This window comes from Monodelphis domestica, chromosome 8, assembly GCF_027887165.1.
Source record: "Monodelphis domestica isolate mMonDom1 chromosome 8, mMonDom1.pri, whole genome shotgun sequence".
Taxonomy (NCBI): Eukaryota; Metazoa; Chordata; class Mammalia; order Didelphimorphia; family Didelphidae; genus Monodelphis; species Monodelphis domestica.
In genome coordinates this window covers 184,053,270-184,071,897 of record NC_077234.1, presented here as the reverse complement: position 1 = coordinate 184,071,897, position 18,628 = coordinate 184,053,270, and the positions used below count along the sequence as shown (strand labels likewise).

Genomic DNA, 18,628 nt, shown 5'->3' with positions numbered 1-18,628 from the left:
GAGAACCAGGAAAGCGGAGTATCTCAAGCCAAAGGAATAAAAGAGTAAATTAACCATCTTTGATACTTAAGGAATGTTTTGTTAACCATCAGCCAGTCTTCTTCTAGCTAGGATCTACTTGTCTCACTGCAAGGGTTTGTAGAAACCCAATTTCTCTTGTCATTCCCAATTAACAGTGATTTGAACTGACTGGTTAGTAGATCAGTTAATATGTATTAAGTTCTTGCATATTATATGTAAAGCAAAGGTAATCTGGTGTTACAGTGGATAGAGTGTTAGGCCTGTAGTCAGAAGACTCATCTTCCTGAATTCAAATCTACCTTGAGACACTTACTACCTGTGTGACCCTGTGTAAGTCACAATCTTGTTTACCTCCATTTTCTCATTTGTAAAATGAACCAGAGAAGGAAATGGCAAACTACTCCAAGAATCTGTGCCAAGAAAACCCCAAATGGGGGTCACAAAGAGTTGGACATGACTGAAAAATGATTGAACTGAACAAGAGAATAAGAGTATCTAGAATCCAAAGGATTGTTGATATTGGGCTCTAGAGATAGCCAAGAAAGTTAACCATAGTCTCTTGCCCTTCCATACTATACCTTCCTTCATATTTATTAAACCTCTATATCATTACTGTGACATCTATTTTTCCTATTCTCGTATTCCAGCATCCTTGTTATGGCCTTTATTCTCTCCCAAATTAGGCTCCCTTATCAATTCTTTTAATCAATTGTTCGCTGCCATGTTAGCAAAACTTGACCTATTTGCCTTAGATCAGTAAGGCAACCCTGGGCAACTAGAACATTCTGTTTAATGGCATCCAGTTATATGTTTCTGAACATTGCAAGAGAAAGTAATAACACTGTATTTGGGTTGCTATGAAGTCAACGTCATCATCATAATTGATATTATGGCACTTTAGATGCTTACTATAGTGGTTGTTACTTCATCTCCTACTTAATTTAGAAGTTCAGTCCAAGTGAGCTTTCTAAACTCTCCTCTTTTGGTCTTCAAAAAGAAAGAATTCATCCTTCCTGCTCATAATATCATAGGATCACAAGAGTTAGAGTTGAACAAGATTTTAGGGATCATCTTGCCCAATACTCTCAGTTTGCTAATCAGGAAATGATAGAAGTTGCAGAAAAATTAAATGGCAAAGCTGGGATTATATTTGGAGATGCCATGAATCAAATCACATTCCCCTCCAAATCTAACAACTATTCAGAGAAAAAATCTGACCTGCTTCAGTTAGCCCTGTTCCTTTTCATCCCTGTTAAAAAAAAGAGATTTCATTGTTCTAGTCATTCGAGTAGAAATTTTACTTTCCTTCTTCAGGAAAAAAGAAGTTTTGAGACCATATTATTAGTAGTCATTCTTTACATTATCATTAATATGGAGTAAAGTTTATATTTACCTGATTTATTAAGATTTTGAAGAATTGATTCCATAACTGACATGTTGGACTTTGAAGTTGTTGATAAAGGAGTCTTTTCTGTGTGGGGGGGGAATAAGGGTAATTAGCAAGCTCCAACAAATAATTATAGCTTAATTCCAAAATGCTTTTGCTTTCAACCTTAGAATGCTATTAACTCTGCCAGGGCCCAGCTGCAGTGCCTCGTTGTAAGGTTAAGAGATAGCCACGGTCAGTCATCATCTTTTCATAATCGGAAGTCATTTCATGGTAGGAATAAATAATATCCGGAACTTTACCCGGAATGTTTAAACTGATTCCAGAGTAATTCTAAACTCAGGATATAGAATTGGTTTGGTTTTGTTATAGAACTGTGGAAACACTGTGATCCTGTATCACACCAGGATGAGTGGAGTAGATAGGACAGTGGAATATAATAAAAAGAACAGGACTTGGCATGAAAAATTTGATAACCTTCATATCATGTTCATATCATGTCAGCTTTCTGAGTCTCAATTTCTTCATCTGTCATATGGGTACAATACCTGTCTAACATACTTCCTTATAAGTATAAAAAGGAATAATGTTTGTGAAAGCATTTTGTAAACTGTGATGTACTATAAAATGTTATTACCATTTTTGAATATTTTGACTTGCTTTTTCTGTGTCTACATTCTGGGAAATTCTGTCATTAAACTAAGTATTTAATTAAACAAGATCCTTGATTTCTAAAAGCCGTAGTGATGTGGGCTGAAGAGTCCCACTAAACCTTGCCAAGTAGCTGTACACAAAAGATCATAGAAATAATAACTAGTTGATTAGTATGGGGCCACCTCTTGGAAAATTCATATGAGTTGATTAGACTTACAATTATGAAAAAACTCTTTATATCATATAACCCAAGTCCTTGGTTAAGGGAGTTCAGTTTCCCAGTCACTCTGGACTAGGTTCAAAGAATGCTCAATTTCCACACTTTCTGCTTTCCTTAGAATCTACACAGAAAAGAGCAAAAGTTGACCTAAAGTTGCCCAGGAATGCTTAACATATCATTAGCATTCTATTTACATTGTGGTTTGCAAACATAGTGAATCATGGGTAAGGCCACACAGACCAAGGTGGACCATGGGCAAAGTGACATCAGTTCCTTGGAAATGACAGGGCAACAACCACCCAAATGACCCCTTCCTTATAACTAGTCAAGATACAGAGCATTCCTGAAAACTTCTTAGAGCCACTCCATCACCATGACCTTTCCACTGCCATGTCTTTCCATTACCAAACTTTTCCATCACCAGGACCATTTTGTCACCTTCTTCTCTTCCTCAAGAAAGCTTGTTCCCTTGCCATGGAGATTGCTTGAGTCATTAATTCTTTGGACAAGACCCTAATCTTTCCCCTCACATCATTAGGAGTAAGGAAATTGAGAGTGAGAAGGGGATGGAGCCTGACAGGTCCTCTGACTTGAGCCTCACTCTCCAGCAGACTTCAATTCAACAAGGCAGTCATGACAGCTAATAAGTGGTGAGCTGGACATTGACTGGAAATACTTGCCCAGTCCTACCCCATTGCTGGTTTCTCCCCACCCAACCATATGCTTATTGGCAAAGGTGGTTTGCTGTGTGGGACTGGGTAGATGTAACAAATTGGAATATGTTTTTCTGATTCTTGTCTCATAGACCCAGATCCGGCTGAGTATGGTTAGGAATGTCTTGGGTCTGAAGACAGCTCTTAGCCCCCAAACTGGACAAAGGTGCTTTAGAATTCCAATCTCCTGTTCTATACCCCTTTGTCTTCTTAAGGGTACCTTCGTCCCTCTTCAACAGTCCATTGTTGGAACATTCTCTTCTCCCTTCTCTCTTTCCCCTTAGTGAGGTATTCTTTCATCCCCTGTATCCCCATCTGTATAATATAGTAGCAGAACTATGCACTAAGTAAATAGTTTAACCTGGGTTCAAGCATAGATACTATTATTTATGGTCTAAGAGATCTTAGTGGGGAAAGGAAAGGAGTGGCCATTTATATACCATCTACTATGTGTTAGGCATTGTTCTAAGCACTTTAAAAAACGCTTACCTTCCATCTTAGAATCAGTAAGTTTTGGTTCCAAGGTAATTAGGTTTAAGTAACTTGCTCAGGGTTCCACAGGAGGTACCCAAGGCCAGATTGGAACATAGGTCCTCCTGTCTTTAGGCCTGATTCTCTATTCACTGAACCCCCTTGCTGCCCCTATGCTAAGCACTTCTGAAAGTATTAAATCCTTTGACCACAACAACCTTGGGAGGTAGGAGCTATAATTATTCCCACTTACATTTGAAGAAACTGAGGCAATCAGAGGTTAGGTGACTTGAGGAGGGTCATACAGATGGTCTGAAGCTGGATCTGAATTCAGATCCTTTTGACTCCAGGTCCAGCTCTCCATACTCTGTATCACTAGGACCTTTGGCTTGGACGATTCACTAGACTTTTCTGCATGCTGACTTTTTCATTTATAAAACAAGAGTCACATTTCTATAATTTGTCTCCTAGGTGATCAGGTTCAAATGAAACAAGGTATGTAAAGCACTTTATGTGGGTCAGCTATTTGGATTAATAAGTGGACATTCATTCAGGCAAAGACGCATTGCCGATAATAGTTTGAAGCTAGTTTTCCTCCCTTAAAAGTGTACATTTTCAAAGTTTTAACCTAAAGAGATTGTGTAACGGCAAAGTTTTAGGCATCTAAGAGATGGAGGAGAATTTATAACTGTGACATGGGCTAAAAAGGGTCTTCTTCTTTCCCTGAAAATCATACTATACAGGTATTTTGCCGTTTCATCTATTTAATAATAGGCACTCTGGAATGATGTTGCTAATACTGATAATGGTAACAATAACAACAATTAACATTTATAAAGTGCTATCAGGTTTGTAGTGCAGCTAGGTGTATAAAATACCAAGTTTGAAGTCAGGAAGATTCCTCTCTGAGTTTAAATCAGGCTTCAGACACTTAGTAGCTGTGTGACCCTGGGCAAGTCCCTTGACTCTGTTTGTCTCAGTTTCCTCAACTCTAAAATGAGATAAAGGGGGACAGCTGGGTAGCTCAATGGATTGAGAGCCAGGCCTAGAGATGGGAGGTCCTAGGTTCAAATCTGTCCTCAGATACTTCCCAGCTGTGTGACCCTGGGCAAGTCTCTTGACCCCCATTGCCTAGCCCTTACTTACTACTCTTCTGCCTTGGAGCCAATACACAGTATTGGCTCCGAGACAGAAGGAAAGGGTTTAAAAATAAAATAAAATAAAATGAGGTAAAGAAGGAAATGATGAGCCATTCCAGTGTCTCTGCCAAGAAAATCCCAAGAGGAGTCCCCAAGAGTTGGGCATGATGGAAACAAGTGAACAACATAAGTACTTTTTGTATGGTATATTTGATTCAATGTAACATTCATTGAGGGTAGGAACTATTTTGTTTTTGACACAGTTCTTAGCATAGAGCCTGGTACATAGTATATATTTGTAAAACATATCATAGACCCAGGGGTAGAAGGGAACTTCAAAACCATCCAGTCCAAGCTCGTCATTTTACTCACTCAGAAATCCCACCACTTTCAGATGGGTCCCAAAGAGGTTCTGCAAATTACTTGCCTAAGGTCACACTGGTAAAAAACACACGAGGCAGGATTTGAACCCAATCTTCTGTCCCCAAATCCAAGACCATGTGATCACTAAAAGTCTTTTCTTTTCCTTTTTTTTTAAAATTCTCTGAAAGGATCATCAAGAAAAATGAAAGCATATTTATCAAAAAGAAAAAGATGGGTGAATTCCTGGATGAAAATTGTTGTTAGGAATAATCACTACAGTTATAGGAAGACGAATAGGAAAGTACACTTTAATGCTCTTTCCTGGTGACCAGCAACAAAGATGGAAACTGCCAACTCAGGACCTTATTTCCCCTAAACTGTAGAACAGTTAGCACAGTTTCCACAGGTCTAAATGTAGCTTCATAAGATAGTACAAACCTAATCAGAGTCCTCAATATTTCATTGGGTTCGGGATCTCCCTTAGTCAAACTCAATATGTAAATGTTTATAGAATTGAATAGAATGGAACAAAAAGACTAAGAAGTGTAGTAAGTGGCCATGACTCTCTTGGAAGCCAAGAAATCCTGCCTCTGACACATACTAGCTATGTGGGCAGGTTACTTACTATCTTAGTGCTCCAAGCAACTTTCTTAGACTGAACATTAAACATGAATCGTAGAGCACTAGACCTGGAGGCAGAGGACCTGGGTTCCTCCTTCCTAACTAAATGACCCTGGACAAGTCACTTAATCCCGATTGCCTAGCCCTTGTTACTCTTCTGTCTTACAAGCAATACTAAGACAGACATTGAGGATTTTTAAAAAAACAACAAAGCCAAACACGAATTGTAGATCTATGTTAGTGGGTGCATTTCATGGAAGGAATTTCAATGATGAAAGCATATTTCATTCAGGAAACCTGATGGGAAGTCTTCATGCCAATAAAAACACAGGTTTGGACCCCTTTCTCCCACCCAAAAAACACCTAAGAATGACGCTGCTAAGAGCTGACATTTATATAACGCCTCAGGTTTCCAACGTGTTTTATATCACTCAATAACTAAATTTTCAATAACTATAATTATCTCATTTGATGTTATGACAACCTTATTAAGTAAGTGTGAGGGATAGTCTTTCCATTTTGTTAATGGGGAAATAGGATCAGAGAGGTCAAGGATCGTGCCTAAAATCACATAGGCAGTAAGTCAGAGGTGGAATGTGAATACAGGATTTCTTGACCCCAAGTCTAACAACCTGTTTTCTATACCTGTAAACCCCCCAAATTTTTTCACAGGGTACTCTGATCAGTACAAAATTCCCACAACTATATCCCAATATGTTTGTGTATTTATAAAATATGTACATATCCTAGTGTATAATACATAAATTATATATATTCTATAGTGCATACATATAATATGTAGGTGTATAATTTTATCGTTGTTGAGTTGCTTTCAGTTGTGTCCAACTTTTTGTAACCTCATTTGGGTTTTTTTGGCAGAGATACTGGAATGGTTTGCCATTTCCTTCTCCAGCTCATTTTACAGAGGAGGAAACAAGCAACAAAATTAAGTGACTTGGTCAAGGTCACACAGTTAGTAAATATTTGAGTCCAGATTTAGACTCAAAAAGATGAGTCTTCTTGACTTCAGGTCTGGCATTCTATCCACTGAGCCATGTAGCTGCCCTTGGTGTATCATATATAAGTTTTACACACACACACACACACACACACACACACACACACACATATATATTATCTATATTTAATACTATATATGTGTAGAATATATATATAAATAATATATAGGTTATACATATTTTACTTCTTTATATATATATACTATATATATATAGTATAGGGTATTGGTTTTGTAAATATACTACTTACACATGTGTATAATATATAGGATAAGTATGTCATCATGGACATACAAAATGGAAAAATGGGCTAAGGATAAAATAAACAACATTTAAAAAATAAATTTATTATATTTAATTAATTAGACAAAAATCTTTTTACTCTCTTGATTTATTAATAATATCTTACAAAAATCAGCATGATTGAATGTTTCATTATTTGTGCAAATTGTGCTTTCACATTTTTCAATAAAGTGATTCGATGGCCTGGTTCTAAGTTCTGTTTATTCTGAAACTTGATCTTAAATAGCTGTCCTGGATGAAAATAATATGTCACAAAGCCATGTAAACAGAAATGGAAGAGATGCACCATTGGCTGCCCTTATCAAATCATGATACTCATTTTCCAGACTCATTCATCAATTATGATGAAATGCAGCTAGTAAATTTCCATCTTCCCTGATGTCAATCAGTTCTTGAAAACTAATTGGAAGGCATTGCATTTTTTGACTGTTAAACCAAGGGAAGAGAAGCCACATTTATTACTTGCCTAATATGTGTCAGGCATTGTACCAAGTGCTTTACAGATATTATCCATTATTCCATCCTTATAGCAGCCCTGTGAGGAAAGTGCTATTGTTATGCTTATTTTACTCAAGGGAACTGAGGCAGCAAGAGGTTAAATGACTTGCCCATGGTCACACAGCTATAAGCATTGGAGGCTGGATTTCAGCTCAGGTATTCCTGACCCCAGAGCCAGCACTATCTGTTGTTTTGCTTACCTCCCCAAATGGACCGAACACCCACTGAAACTCCTCATTTGGTAGATTATTATTTTTCCAACTATTTTAAGTACAGATATGAAAGTTTTTCTAAGTGATACTTTGTTTGCAGCAACAAAAACTTACCTTTTAAATGTCTTGTTAGTGGTGATGCCTTTACATTATCATTAGTTACTATTTCAAGGCATGATAGATACTTAGGGAGAGGTTCAATATTCAATAGCCTGTTCTAAGTTCTGTTTATCCTGATATTTGGTTTTAATGGCTGTTATGGGTGATAATGATACCTCACAAAGCTACATAGACAGAAATGAGAGAGATGCATCATTGGCAGCCTATTGCTGGATTTTATCATTTTAGTCAATAAAACTATAATTATAATTTGGAGAGCATTGCTTAGGAAATGATTCAAGAAGGAAGGAAACTTTATCAACATCTGTGATTTGCATTCTCAATTTGATTGGAAGGATCAGAATACATGATTTAGTCCTTGGGAATCCTGAAGAACAAAATGTTAAGAGAACTGGAGTCTTGGCTTGACTCCTACTAACGAAAATACTAGTTGTGTGGCTTCCGAAACTCAGAAATTGTAAGTGACCAGAACCATGGAGCAGATTAACTAATTGTGTGGTATATCTGTAAATCTGTAAAATAATAATAGCTAACATCTACACAGCTCTTACTATGTATCAGGCACTGTGCTAAGCACTTTGCCATTATTTTCTTATAACAGCCCTGGCAGATAGGTGCCATTATTATCTTCATTTTATAAGTGACGAAACTGAGGCAAATAAATTTAATGGATTTGTCCATGATCATGCAGTGGCCAGATTTGAACTCAGGTCTTCCTGACTCCCAATGTTCTGTTCACTGTGAACTGTCTTAGTAAGGGTGTTGGGTCAAATGATTTCTAAAGTTTTCCATTCACTTCTAACATTCTACGTCTATGGAAAATAAGGTTGTGCCTCTAGTGTCTTATAATCATTTTATTTCTAGACGTAGTCAAACAAAGAGAATGTAGTAATTAGTAATCCCAGCATCCAACTCTTTTTCCAATAAGAGTAAGCTCAGAGGCAAATCTCACTAAGATAGTTATAGTAATAATGTTCACATAAATGGTTTCTTATCAGCCAGAAAGTATTTCAGGGCATCTGATCTATACTAAGTACCTTTTGACTTTTGGAATCATAGTATGTAAGATCTTTTTGAAAATGCCATATGACATTAAAATCTAAAGAGTTATAAAATCAGCCAATTAAGCACCCCCTTTGTGCATGACATCATGCTGGGCACAGGAATTAGAGATGAAAAAGGACAGCTCCTGCCCTCAGTAGGCTTAAAATTAAAAGGACAAATGTCTTCAAGTGAGTACAACCCAAGGAAGAAAGGCCAAAGAAGAGATTTAGGGAAATACAAGAAATATAGGGAGGAACTAGGTAAATGGTCAAAAATATATGAATAAAGTTTTAAAAAAGAATTATATACTGTCAACAATGCTCAAAAACTTATTTCAAATTATTAATAACATGAAAAATGTAAATTTAAAAATTCTGAGGTTTTACTTCCACCTAACAAATTCATGGGTATCCTCCTCCTCCTCCTCCTCCTCCTCCTCATCATCATCATCATCATCATCATCATCTCTAGCATTCAAATTTGTAAAATGCTTTTTAAATTTGGTCATTCTAACCTTAAAACAACTCTTGGAGGTAGGAGATATTATTGTTCTTATTTTGTAGATGAAACTGAGGCAGACAGAGGTTAAGCGATCTGTCCAGGTTAACACAGCTAGTAAGTGTCTGAGGTCACATGTGAGCTCAGATCTATCTCAACTGCTTGTCTGGTACAAAACTCTGCCTCACTTAAATCCAATTCATGCTTGTGTTAAGACATCATTTGTCTGTATCATTTGTCCTCTTAAAAAACAAAGGATGAACAACAACTATAACACAGTAACATATCTGAATACAATGCTAGAGGAGCTGTGGGAAGACACTTTTGGTAGAGCTTTGAATTGGTTTAACCATTTTAGAAAAATATTAGGAATTATTAATCATTCAATGAGGACAGGATATTGTGTGCCTTGTCATATGTCATCCCTGAATGAGTTGTTTGGGCTAGACTGATTCTTCTTTGTTATAAGGGAGAGTTCAGTTTGTTGGAGAGTTTGCTATATCCAGCAGCATCTGACAGTTATATAAAAACAAAAGACATTGATACAACTTTTTTTTCATATTTCAATGGTTTTATTTTTTTAAAATTAATTAATTTAATAGAATTTATTCCCAGATATCTCAGCCTCTCTCTTCTCTCCCCACACCATAGAATGTATCAGCCAAGAAAAAGTTATATAAATTGTGTCTTTTGTGTTTCTATTTTTCAGTTCATTCTTTGGAGGTGGACATTTATAAGTTAGTTAGTCTTCAAATAGTAATTCTATAGCTGCATATGTTTTATTGGTTCTACTTGTTTCACTCTTCATTACTCCATGTAGGTCTTTTAAAGTTTTTTTTAATATACTTGCTCATAGTTTCTTATGGCACGGTAATATTCCATCACAACCATGTACCATAATTTGTCCATTCATTCCCCAATTGATGGATATCAGACTTATTTTTTTAAAAAGAAAGAAAAAAAAGAAAAATAGAGAAGTGGAGATCCCTTCAGGAAAGCCTTCCAGAAGGATCAGAAGGATGTAGTGTTTGAACTATTTTGTGAAGGAAGAGGAAGGCTTTATCTAGCAAAGATATAAGAATTTATTTTAGGGTTGAGAAATACTGTGTACATGTTAGTAGTAGCCCAATTTGTTGGAAAATGAGTGTACTGTGGAACAGGGTTAGATAGATAGAAATCAAATTAGAGAAGGCTAACATTTTTAATTGATAATACACCAGGATAAGGATTTGGCATTTTATCATCTAATCCATGGAAGTGGAACACAGCTATATTTATGCATAAGAAAATTATTTCGGGGACAGCTAAGTGGATCAGGAATATTTGGGTTCACATCTGGCCTTGGATACCTCCTATCTATGTAACCCTGGGCAAGTCACCTAACTCCTATTGCCTACACTCTTCTTTCTTAAAACTGATACTTAGTATTGATTCTAAGACAGAAGGTACAGGTTAAAAAATAAAAAGCAAAAAAAAATTATTTCAGTAGCTCCGTGAAAGATGGACTAGGGAAAAGGAGGTATTGGAGCCCAGGAAAGCAGGAAAGGTAATTCTATAATAATAATCAGTGCAAGAGATAATGAAGGTCCAAAATGAAGGTAGTGTGAGTAGAGAAAAGGGTTGGATATTGTACGAGTTAAATTGTCAGATCTTATAAATGTAGGACCAAAGGACTCAAAGGTGAGATTTTGAACTTTCATCAGAAGAAAGATATAGTAAGAAAGATGATCTCAATATAAAGTCCACAGGTTTAAGAGGAGAAAGAATACTAGTCCCATTTTGGCTATGTTGAGTTAGAGGAGATAGCAGGATATCTGTGTGGAGATGTCCCTCAGGCAATTAGAAACATGAGACTGGAGATCAAGAAAAAATTGGACTGGAAATATTGATTTGGGAATAAACTGCAAAGATAGAATACCTGTTATAATGGCATAGTTATAACAACATAGATATAGAGAGCAAAGAAGGATGAGAACTGGAACCTTGAGACACACCTCTGTCTAGGAAGCAGGAGAAGAAAGGTAAACCAGTGAAGTCCTATGAGAAGAAGCAGGGAGATTAAGTAGAAGGAGAAGCAGAAGAAAACAGGAAGTCAAGCAAGGAGAATATCAAAAGGGAGGGAGGTGGTCAAAAGTGTCAAAGGCTGAAAAGAACAGATGATGAAGAATGAAAAAAGGCCATTAGATTTAGACATCTAAAAGTCCTAGAGAAATTATAAAGAGCAGCTTAAGTAGAGTTGTAGTGGATGGAATCTAGTTTAAAAGAAGCAAATAAAAAAGAGAAAACTATGTTCTTAGTTACAACAGAAGACTATGTTGTAATCATAGATTATTATTGGGGAAATAGAATTTTGAATGAAGCAAAGCCTTCTTAGACATTATCCCAGGAATTTGGGATTCACTTTCAAATGGATCTTTTTAGAAGTCAGTTTTACCTGTAAAGTGTTCCTCAGAGTGCAATAATGCATTTTCAGTCCACATTTAAATAATGGAAAACCTGGCAAATGAAGACTTTATCTGGGTGTGTGCATGTTTGGTGAACCTACTTCTGGAATTGCCTGATGTCAAGGAATGTAGTAAGTAGACTCTACTTCAGAGAATGGATAGGCATTCTGTAACTGTTTTATGAGTGCTTATTGTGTGGTGAAGAAAAAGCCCTTTGGCTGCCTTTGAAGGAGGAACTGAGTGTGCTCACAACAGACATTAGCTGACTCAATTGATTTTTTTGTTCTTGGTGGAGACTGAGGAAAGACATGCAAGCCTCTGGCTGGAAAGAGGGACTTTGAACCCTTCCCATTTCAGTTCATGGCTCCTGTACCTTCTGTCTTAGAATCAATACTAAGTATCAGTTTTAAGAAAGAAGAGTATAGGCAATAGGAGTTAGGTGACTTGCCCAGGGTTACATAGATAGGAGGTATCCAAGGCCAGATTTGAACCCAGATCTTCCTGATCCACTTAGCTGTCCCTGAAATAATTTTCTTAATGCATAAATATATGCATTAAGGTCCAGGGAATAGAGTTCATACCACCAAATCTGATACACCAGTATAACCTGAGAAGCAACTAATAGTGGACCAACTTATAGTTGAGATATCTTGCACAGCAATGAAGTGATACAACCAATGATCACGCTGCATTTGGAAGAGAGCTTGGTGGTCCTACAGTTTTATAGCAATCACTTTAAGTTAGAACCCACTCTTTCCAGGGACCAAAGTGGTAGAGTATTGGTATTTCTGTTCTTCATCTATCTTCTCAGTAAAGATACCATTTAAAAAGCTAGTTGATGTTAATTGCTAAAATGATGTTGTAGCACTAATCACTGAGTCAATCAATGACATAGGAGAGATTATCTATCAATCGATGTTATAAAGTAAATACTACTTTGGTTGGCAATTGATGTTAGGAATAACATCATTATAACATTATAACATTATAACAAAATAACATTAAGGGAGGTGTAAGCCTCCCTTAAGCAGCCAGTAAAGATACCACCAACCCCTCAGGGGTATCCCTATTACTCTGATGTAGAGAGGCAGCTGGGGGGGGGGGCAGTAGATTGGAATTGTAGTCTAGAAAAACTGATTTCAAATTCAAGTTCTGTCTCGGACTTTTGTTAGCTTATGACTTTGGGCAAGCCACTTAACCATTCTGTGTCTCAGTTTCCTCCTCTGTAAAATGGTGATAATATTACCTACTTCCCAAGACTGTTGTGTGGATAAAATGGGATATTTGTAAAGTACTTTGCAAATCTTAAAACATTTTATGAATGCTAGTGTTTGTTGTTGTTGTTGTTGTTATTATTTTATTTGGATAGCATCACTATGGCAACCCAGTGGAGGTTGGGAAAATAAATCCAGAGGCTAGGATACATTTACATACTGGGAACTGTAAAAATCAACTTTAACCTGAATTGTGAAGTTTGACAAATTCAGGCTTTGTCCATCTCGTGGAAGAAGGGAATTCTCATGAAGGAAGGGTTACATTGGAAACACTGATAGGAGACTCCTGCCTCTAAGCCTGGTTCTCTATCTACTGAGCCACCTAGCTGCCTGATAACATTTTAAGATTAAAAATTGGAACCTTCTATCAGTGGTACTCTGATTGTACTAATTCTTAGGAGCAAATTGAGGGGGGGGGATTAATCTTGGATTACTGAGAATCTAAAATTGGATCAGGTCTACCATCGCTGTCTTTAATTATACTCCAGAAAAGAGGTCTGGAGCAGAGAACATGACATATTTATAAGTAATTAGACTTCAGCATTTTGAGCATCTTGGATGTTGAAAATGGAATAGCCATCAAAGGATTCCCCCCATAATTTCTCATTTGGAAATGTTGTTGTCAACAATGGTAATAATTAGTGACATAGAAGATGACCATTTCATTAATGTGAGTGCTTATTTGACACTGGCCACAAACTTTAGCTCAAACTGGCCAGTGAGTTTGTCTCTCTTTGGGAAGGACCAAAGATTTAGAGTTAGAAAGGATTTTAGAGATGGTCTAGTAAAACTCTCTCATTTGTCTAATAATGGAACTGAGATCAGTCCATAAAGGGCAATAATTTGCATATAGGTTAAAATCTTTTGCCAAAAAAGTCTCCAAACTAGAAAGCAGCACGATCACTTTCTGCAAAAGAACACCTTTTATTGAGGATGATTTCACCTTTGGGAACATCCAAAAGTTCCAGTGAAATCAACCCAATATTAAGTTGGCTGAGGGCCTGCCCTAAATGGCTGAGAAATGGGAGTCACACATTTTTGAGAAGAACTCAGCTCAGCAGGGTATTGTGAAGTCATTATACTTTCCAATTTCACAGCACGGAAAGCAGGAAGTAGCTTGCTCCTAGTCTCTGCTGATAAAAATGATTTTGTACAGTGAATACTTGAAAGAAAAAACACTCCTCTCATTGTTCTCCTATGGCAATTTTTTTTAGCCTCCATGGTCCGGGTAGAATCAGTTAGTTGTACCAAAGGTGAAATTACTCAGGAATATGAAGAATTTTTCATCTTCAGGACCTTGGATGATTATTTAGTTTTTTTTTTAAGTCAATCACTAAAAAAAACAAAAGAGTGTTGCTCATTAGAAAGAAGCAAGAAGTTATGACTATGTGTGACCCTGAATATTTTTCTAAATCCTAAGGGCTGTCCATGTGTTTCTTAAAAGAATACAATTTATATGTGTAAATTTAGTGTCTCTTGAAAGAAAAAGAACAAAAGTGTCTCTTGCTAGCATTAGTGACTCTTTTCCTTACAGATATTCCAGGTTACAAAGTAGCCAGAATAATGATTATAGGCAAAAGTAAAATATTAAAAAATAAAAAAGAGAATGATTTTGTTGGGAGAGGGAAATATTTGTAAAGAGAGGAGGGATATAATAACAATAGCTATTATTTATATATCACTAACTTTGTGCTTTATACAGAAATGTTTGGATCATTTATTTCAGTTGTGTCTAATTCTTTGTGGTCCTATTTGTGGATGTTTGTGGCAAAGATACGGATATGATTTGGCATGACCTTCTCTGGCTCATTTTTAAAGATGAGGGAACTGAGAGGCAAGCAGGCTTTAGTGATTTGCCCACGGTTACACAGCTAGTAGGTACCTGAGTTCAGATTTGAACTTTGGAGTCTTCTCAACTCCATACCTGGCACTCTATCTGTTGTGTCACCTCGTTGCCCTCAGAGAATATAAAGGGGGCTTAGAAGACCAGAAAAAGAATTGCAAATTTAAAGTTACCAAGTCACATCCTTGGGTTGGGGGTACATTAGGCCTGTGGCACCACAGATAGTAGCAGATACAATTTAGCCTTAGAAGATGATGCTCCCTTGGAAGGTTGCTGTCCCTGAGATCCTGGTGGAGGAGGACATTCTGCAGGGACAAAAGGATATCTTTGCCTCCCCATTACTGCTTAGAAAGTCACATTGCAAGTTTTCTCCCTAGGCTCAAGGGGGAAGATGGATATTATGATGTATAGTTTTAAGGAAAGAAAAGTAGATTCAATGAACATCAATAATGTTTTAGTACATTCTTGTAAATACAGCATTAATCCTAGTAACATATTTTGTTAGAATGATTATTTGAATCTAACCCCTTGGAGTTTACTCAAGTCTATGACTATTCAAGGGTATTTACAAGTCCTTTTTAGGGGCTATTCTGTTTTTTTTTTACTTTTTAAACATTATTTTATTTGGTTATTTACAAACATTATTCATTGGAAACAATGATCATTATCTTTTCCTCCCCCGCCCCCCTCCCACCACCTCTCCCATAGCCAGTGCACAATTCCACTGGATATCACATGTGTTCTTGGTTCGAGCCCATTTCCCTGTTGTTGGTATTTGCACTAGAGTGTTCATTTAGAGTCTCTCCTCTGTCATGTCCCCTCAGCCTTTAGGGGCTATTCTAGTACTGTGCATATTGGGAAGAGGCAGGGTTTTGTATTTTTAAAAATGGAATTCCCATAGTGGCCCTTCGAAACGAGTAAAAACAGAATCAATCCTGTTAACAAATCTTATTGGAATGATGATTCAAATTTGACCCTTTGCAGTTTAGTGACAATTATTCAAGTGTGGTTTTGATTCACTTTTAAGCATCTATTCCAGTACTGTATATATTGTGAAGATGTAGGTTTTGTATTTTTAAAAACATAATTCCCATAGAGGCCCTTCAAGATGAGTTAGTAGAGAAGAATTTATTTTCTGGGGGAAGAGAGGGAGGGAGGAAGGGAGGAGGTGATGAATGTTGTTATTAGTTAGATTATCTAGGAGAGCAAAGGTTTCAGTTCTGGGAGGCTCCAATGAACTGTCAGATTCAGAAAAGCGATAAAGGCCTCATGATTCTGCTGTGAATCTCGGGGATTAAAATCTTCTTTTCACCATTAACACTTTCAGGTCTGTAAAGTACCCAATAGTATTGTATTGCTACTGAAAGGTAATGGTCTCATTGGGAGATAGCCTTCTAAAGGTTCATAGGGTAAAGCTGGGCAGTCTATACCTTTAGGGCTTCACAGAAGAATCCCAAGGCGTGCCTTCATATTAGGAAGGATGAGGAGGGAAATTTGATCATTGGGATCTCTTTAGCACAGTTGAACATGCATTATATTTGCTGACCTAGCTACTTTCTTCCTAATCAGATGATCTGTACGATGGAAATGCCAGACTAGGGACAGGCCTGGAGATGTAGAAGATTCATCTAAGCCCCGAAAGTGGAGCTGATAGGCTGCTGGAGCCACAGCCGGGGGGCACCAAAGTGAATGGGTGGCTGGCACAAAAATGGGATCCAATATGTCCTCACAATATTTCTAAGACTTAAAGATACATGTGATAACTACTTTAAGACTGAGACCCACTATTTTTACAAAGTGAGCAATCTGGAACCACTCAGACTTGTCTCCATTTCATAGGGATAAAATGATCTTCAAGCCATTTAGTTTCATTCAACTCTATCTTAGAAGACGATTAGAGGAAGAGAGGAAAGACAGAGAGCTCGCTGAAAGAAGACTAAACAGCTCCTGTGTTTTTGTTTTTAGAGCAGTTGCTAAATTTCTTTTTGTGAGATGACATAATACAGCGGAAAGAGCACTAGATTTTAAAGTCTCAGCATCCGGATATGAGTTCTGGCTCTGCCCCTCACTACCTGGGTGACTCTGAGCAAGTCACTTCACTCCTATGGACATCATCTGTAAAATGAGGGGGTTAAATTAGAGGCTCTAATTTTAGGTTCATCTTTAATTATTGAGCCTATGGCTTTTTCTTAGAGATATCTCTTAGCATATGACAACACTTATCTGTGTATGTGATACATCTACCTCCCCCCCCTCCTTCTATTCTCCTAATAGCCTTTAAAAGGCAGGGAACTGTTCCTTTTTGCCTTTATATCTTCAATTACCTTCCATTTTTGCCATGTATGCATCTGTTAGGTACTAAATAAAAAGTGTATTGATGGGGGGGATGATATAAGATGGGAATGGGATGGCACAAGGCAGGATGGGTAGGGTAGAACATGATGGGATGGGATAGGATAGGATAAGATAAAATAGGATAGTGTGGGGAGGGGGGGAAGCTGGGTAGCTCAGTGGATTGAGAGCCAGGCCTAGTGACAGGAAGTCCTAGGTTCAAATCTGGCCTCAGACACTTCCCATCTGGGTGACCCTGGGCAAGTCACTTCACCCCCATTGCCTAGCCCTGACTCTTCTGCCTTGGAGCCAATATGCAGTATTGATTCCAAGACAGAAGGTAAGGGTTTAAAAAAAAATAGGATAGTATGGGATAGAATGGGATGAGTTAGGAGAGGATGGAATAGAATAGAAGACATTAGGAGAGGATAGGATGGGATGGGAATTACCAATTGTCTAACTGATCCACAGAATATCTTAGGATCACTTTGTGGGATTTTGCCTTAATGAATTTTATTTTATCAGTGTTTCTCAGAGAGCAATGATCACACCAACGCTGAAAGGATCTCAATTCAATAGTCACAACTCTGTATGGAAATTAGTATTTACCCGGTAGCAATCTGCATTTTTGTACTTGCTTATTAAGGAAAAAGGAGAAGCTACTTTCCCCTCATGTATGCCACCTGGTGATCCTGTACTCTGGAAATGTACCTGCCATGATGGAACGTAAGCTTCTCGAAAGCAAGGACTATTCCATTTTTCTTTATCTCCCCAGTACTTCAAACCAGCTCTGACATATAACTACCAAGAACACGCGTTCTTAATAGATGCTGATTGATTGAGTGGCCCACTTTGTGGAGGCCATTCTGCTTGATCCCAAGTTTTTAGTGAAGAAACAATGGAAACCAAGGGAATTCCCATGGGAATGAGGACATCTTCCCTTCCGGGACAAAGGTTTAAAGAGGCCGTTACTTTCTATTAGTGAGAATAACTTTAGGATTACTTATTTGCTTCCTTTTATGCATCCAGAACAACTCATTTGAAGCTAAAACACTGAACCGAGAGGGGAAAAGATTCCAACAACCTGTTTCTGGTTTGTGCTCCACAGAAAATAGCTGACAAAATTGAGCGCGTGTCAATCTTTGCTCAGAAGGAAAAAAGCCTGAAATCTTCACCTTCCAGAAAGACAACAATCCCTTCAGACAAAGCTTCAGATGACTGATTTGATATTCTAATGAGGCGTTGGACACTGATTACTTTAAAACGGTTTCCTGATGGACCAGTGGGGCCTTTCTCTCCACAGCACACAGCAGTTTCAATCCCCCAGGAAACCCAGGTCACCACCCTCATCACTAGCCCATTCCATTTGCATGACAGGGACCTAAACTGTCTGGAGGGTAATAACACTGAAAGAAAAATAAAAGAAGTGATCGGGAAATTCCTCTCAGGGTTT

General features: G+C 37.6%; 1 protein-coding gene across 2 annotated transcripts in view; it reads right to left on the bottom strand.

Moving 5' to 3' along the window:
• The window catches only part of LOC103098650 (uncharacterized), an 83,304-nt gene that overhangs the window by 27,839 nt on the left and 36,837 nt on the right, over positions 1–18,628 (bottom strand). The window contains exon 5 of one of the 2 annotated variants that reach the window (XM_056808286.1): positions 1,415–1,492. The exons of the other annotated variant lie outside the window; for it this stretch is intronic. Coding sequence (XP_056664264.1) covers positions 1,415–1,492 — 78 coding nt within the window. The remainder of the gene's footprint in view (positions 1–1,414; positions 1,493–18,628) is intronic. 2 annotated transcript variants of the gene reach the window in all.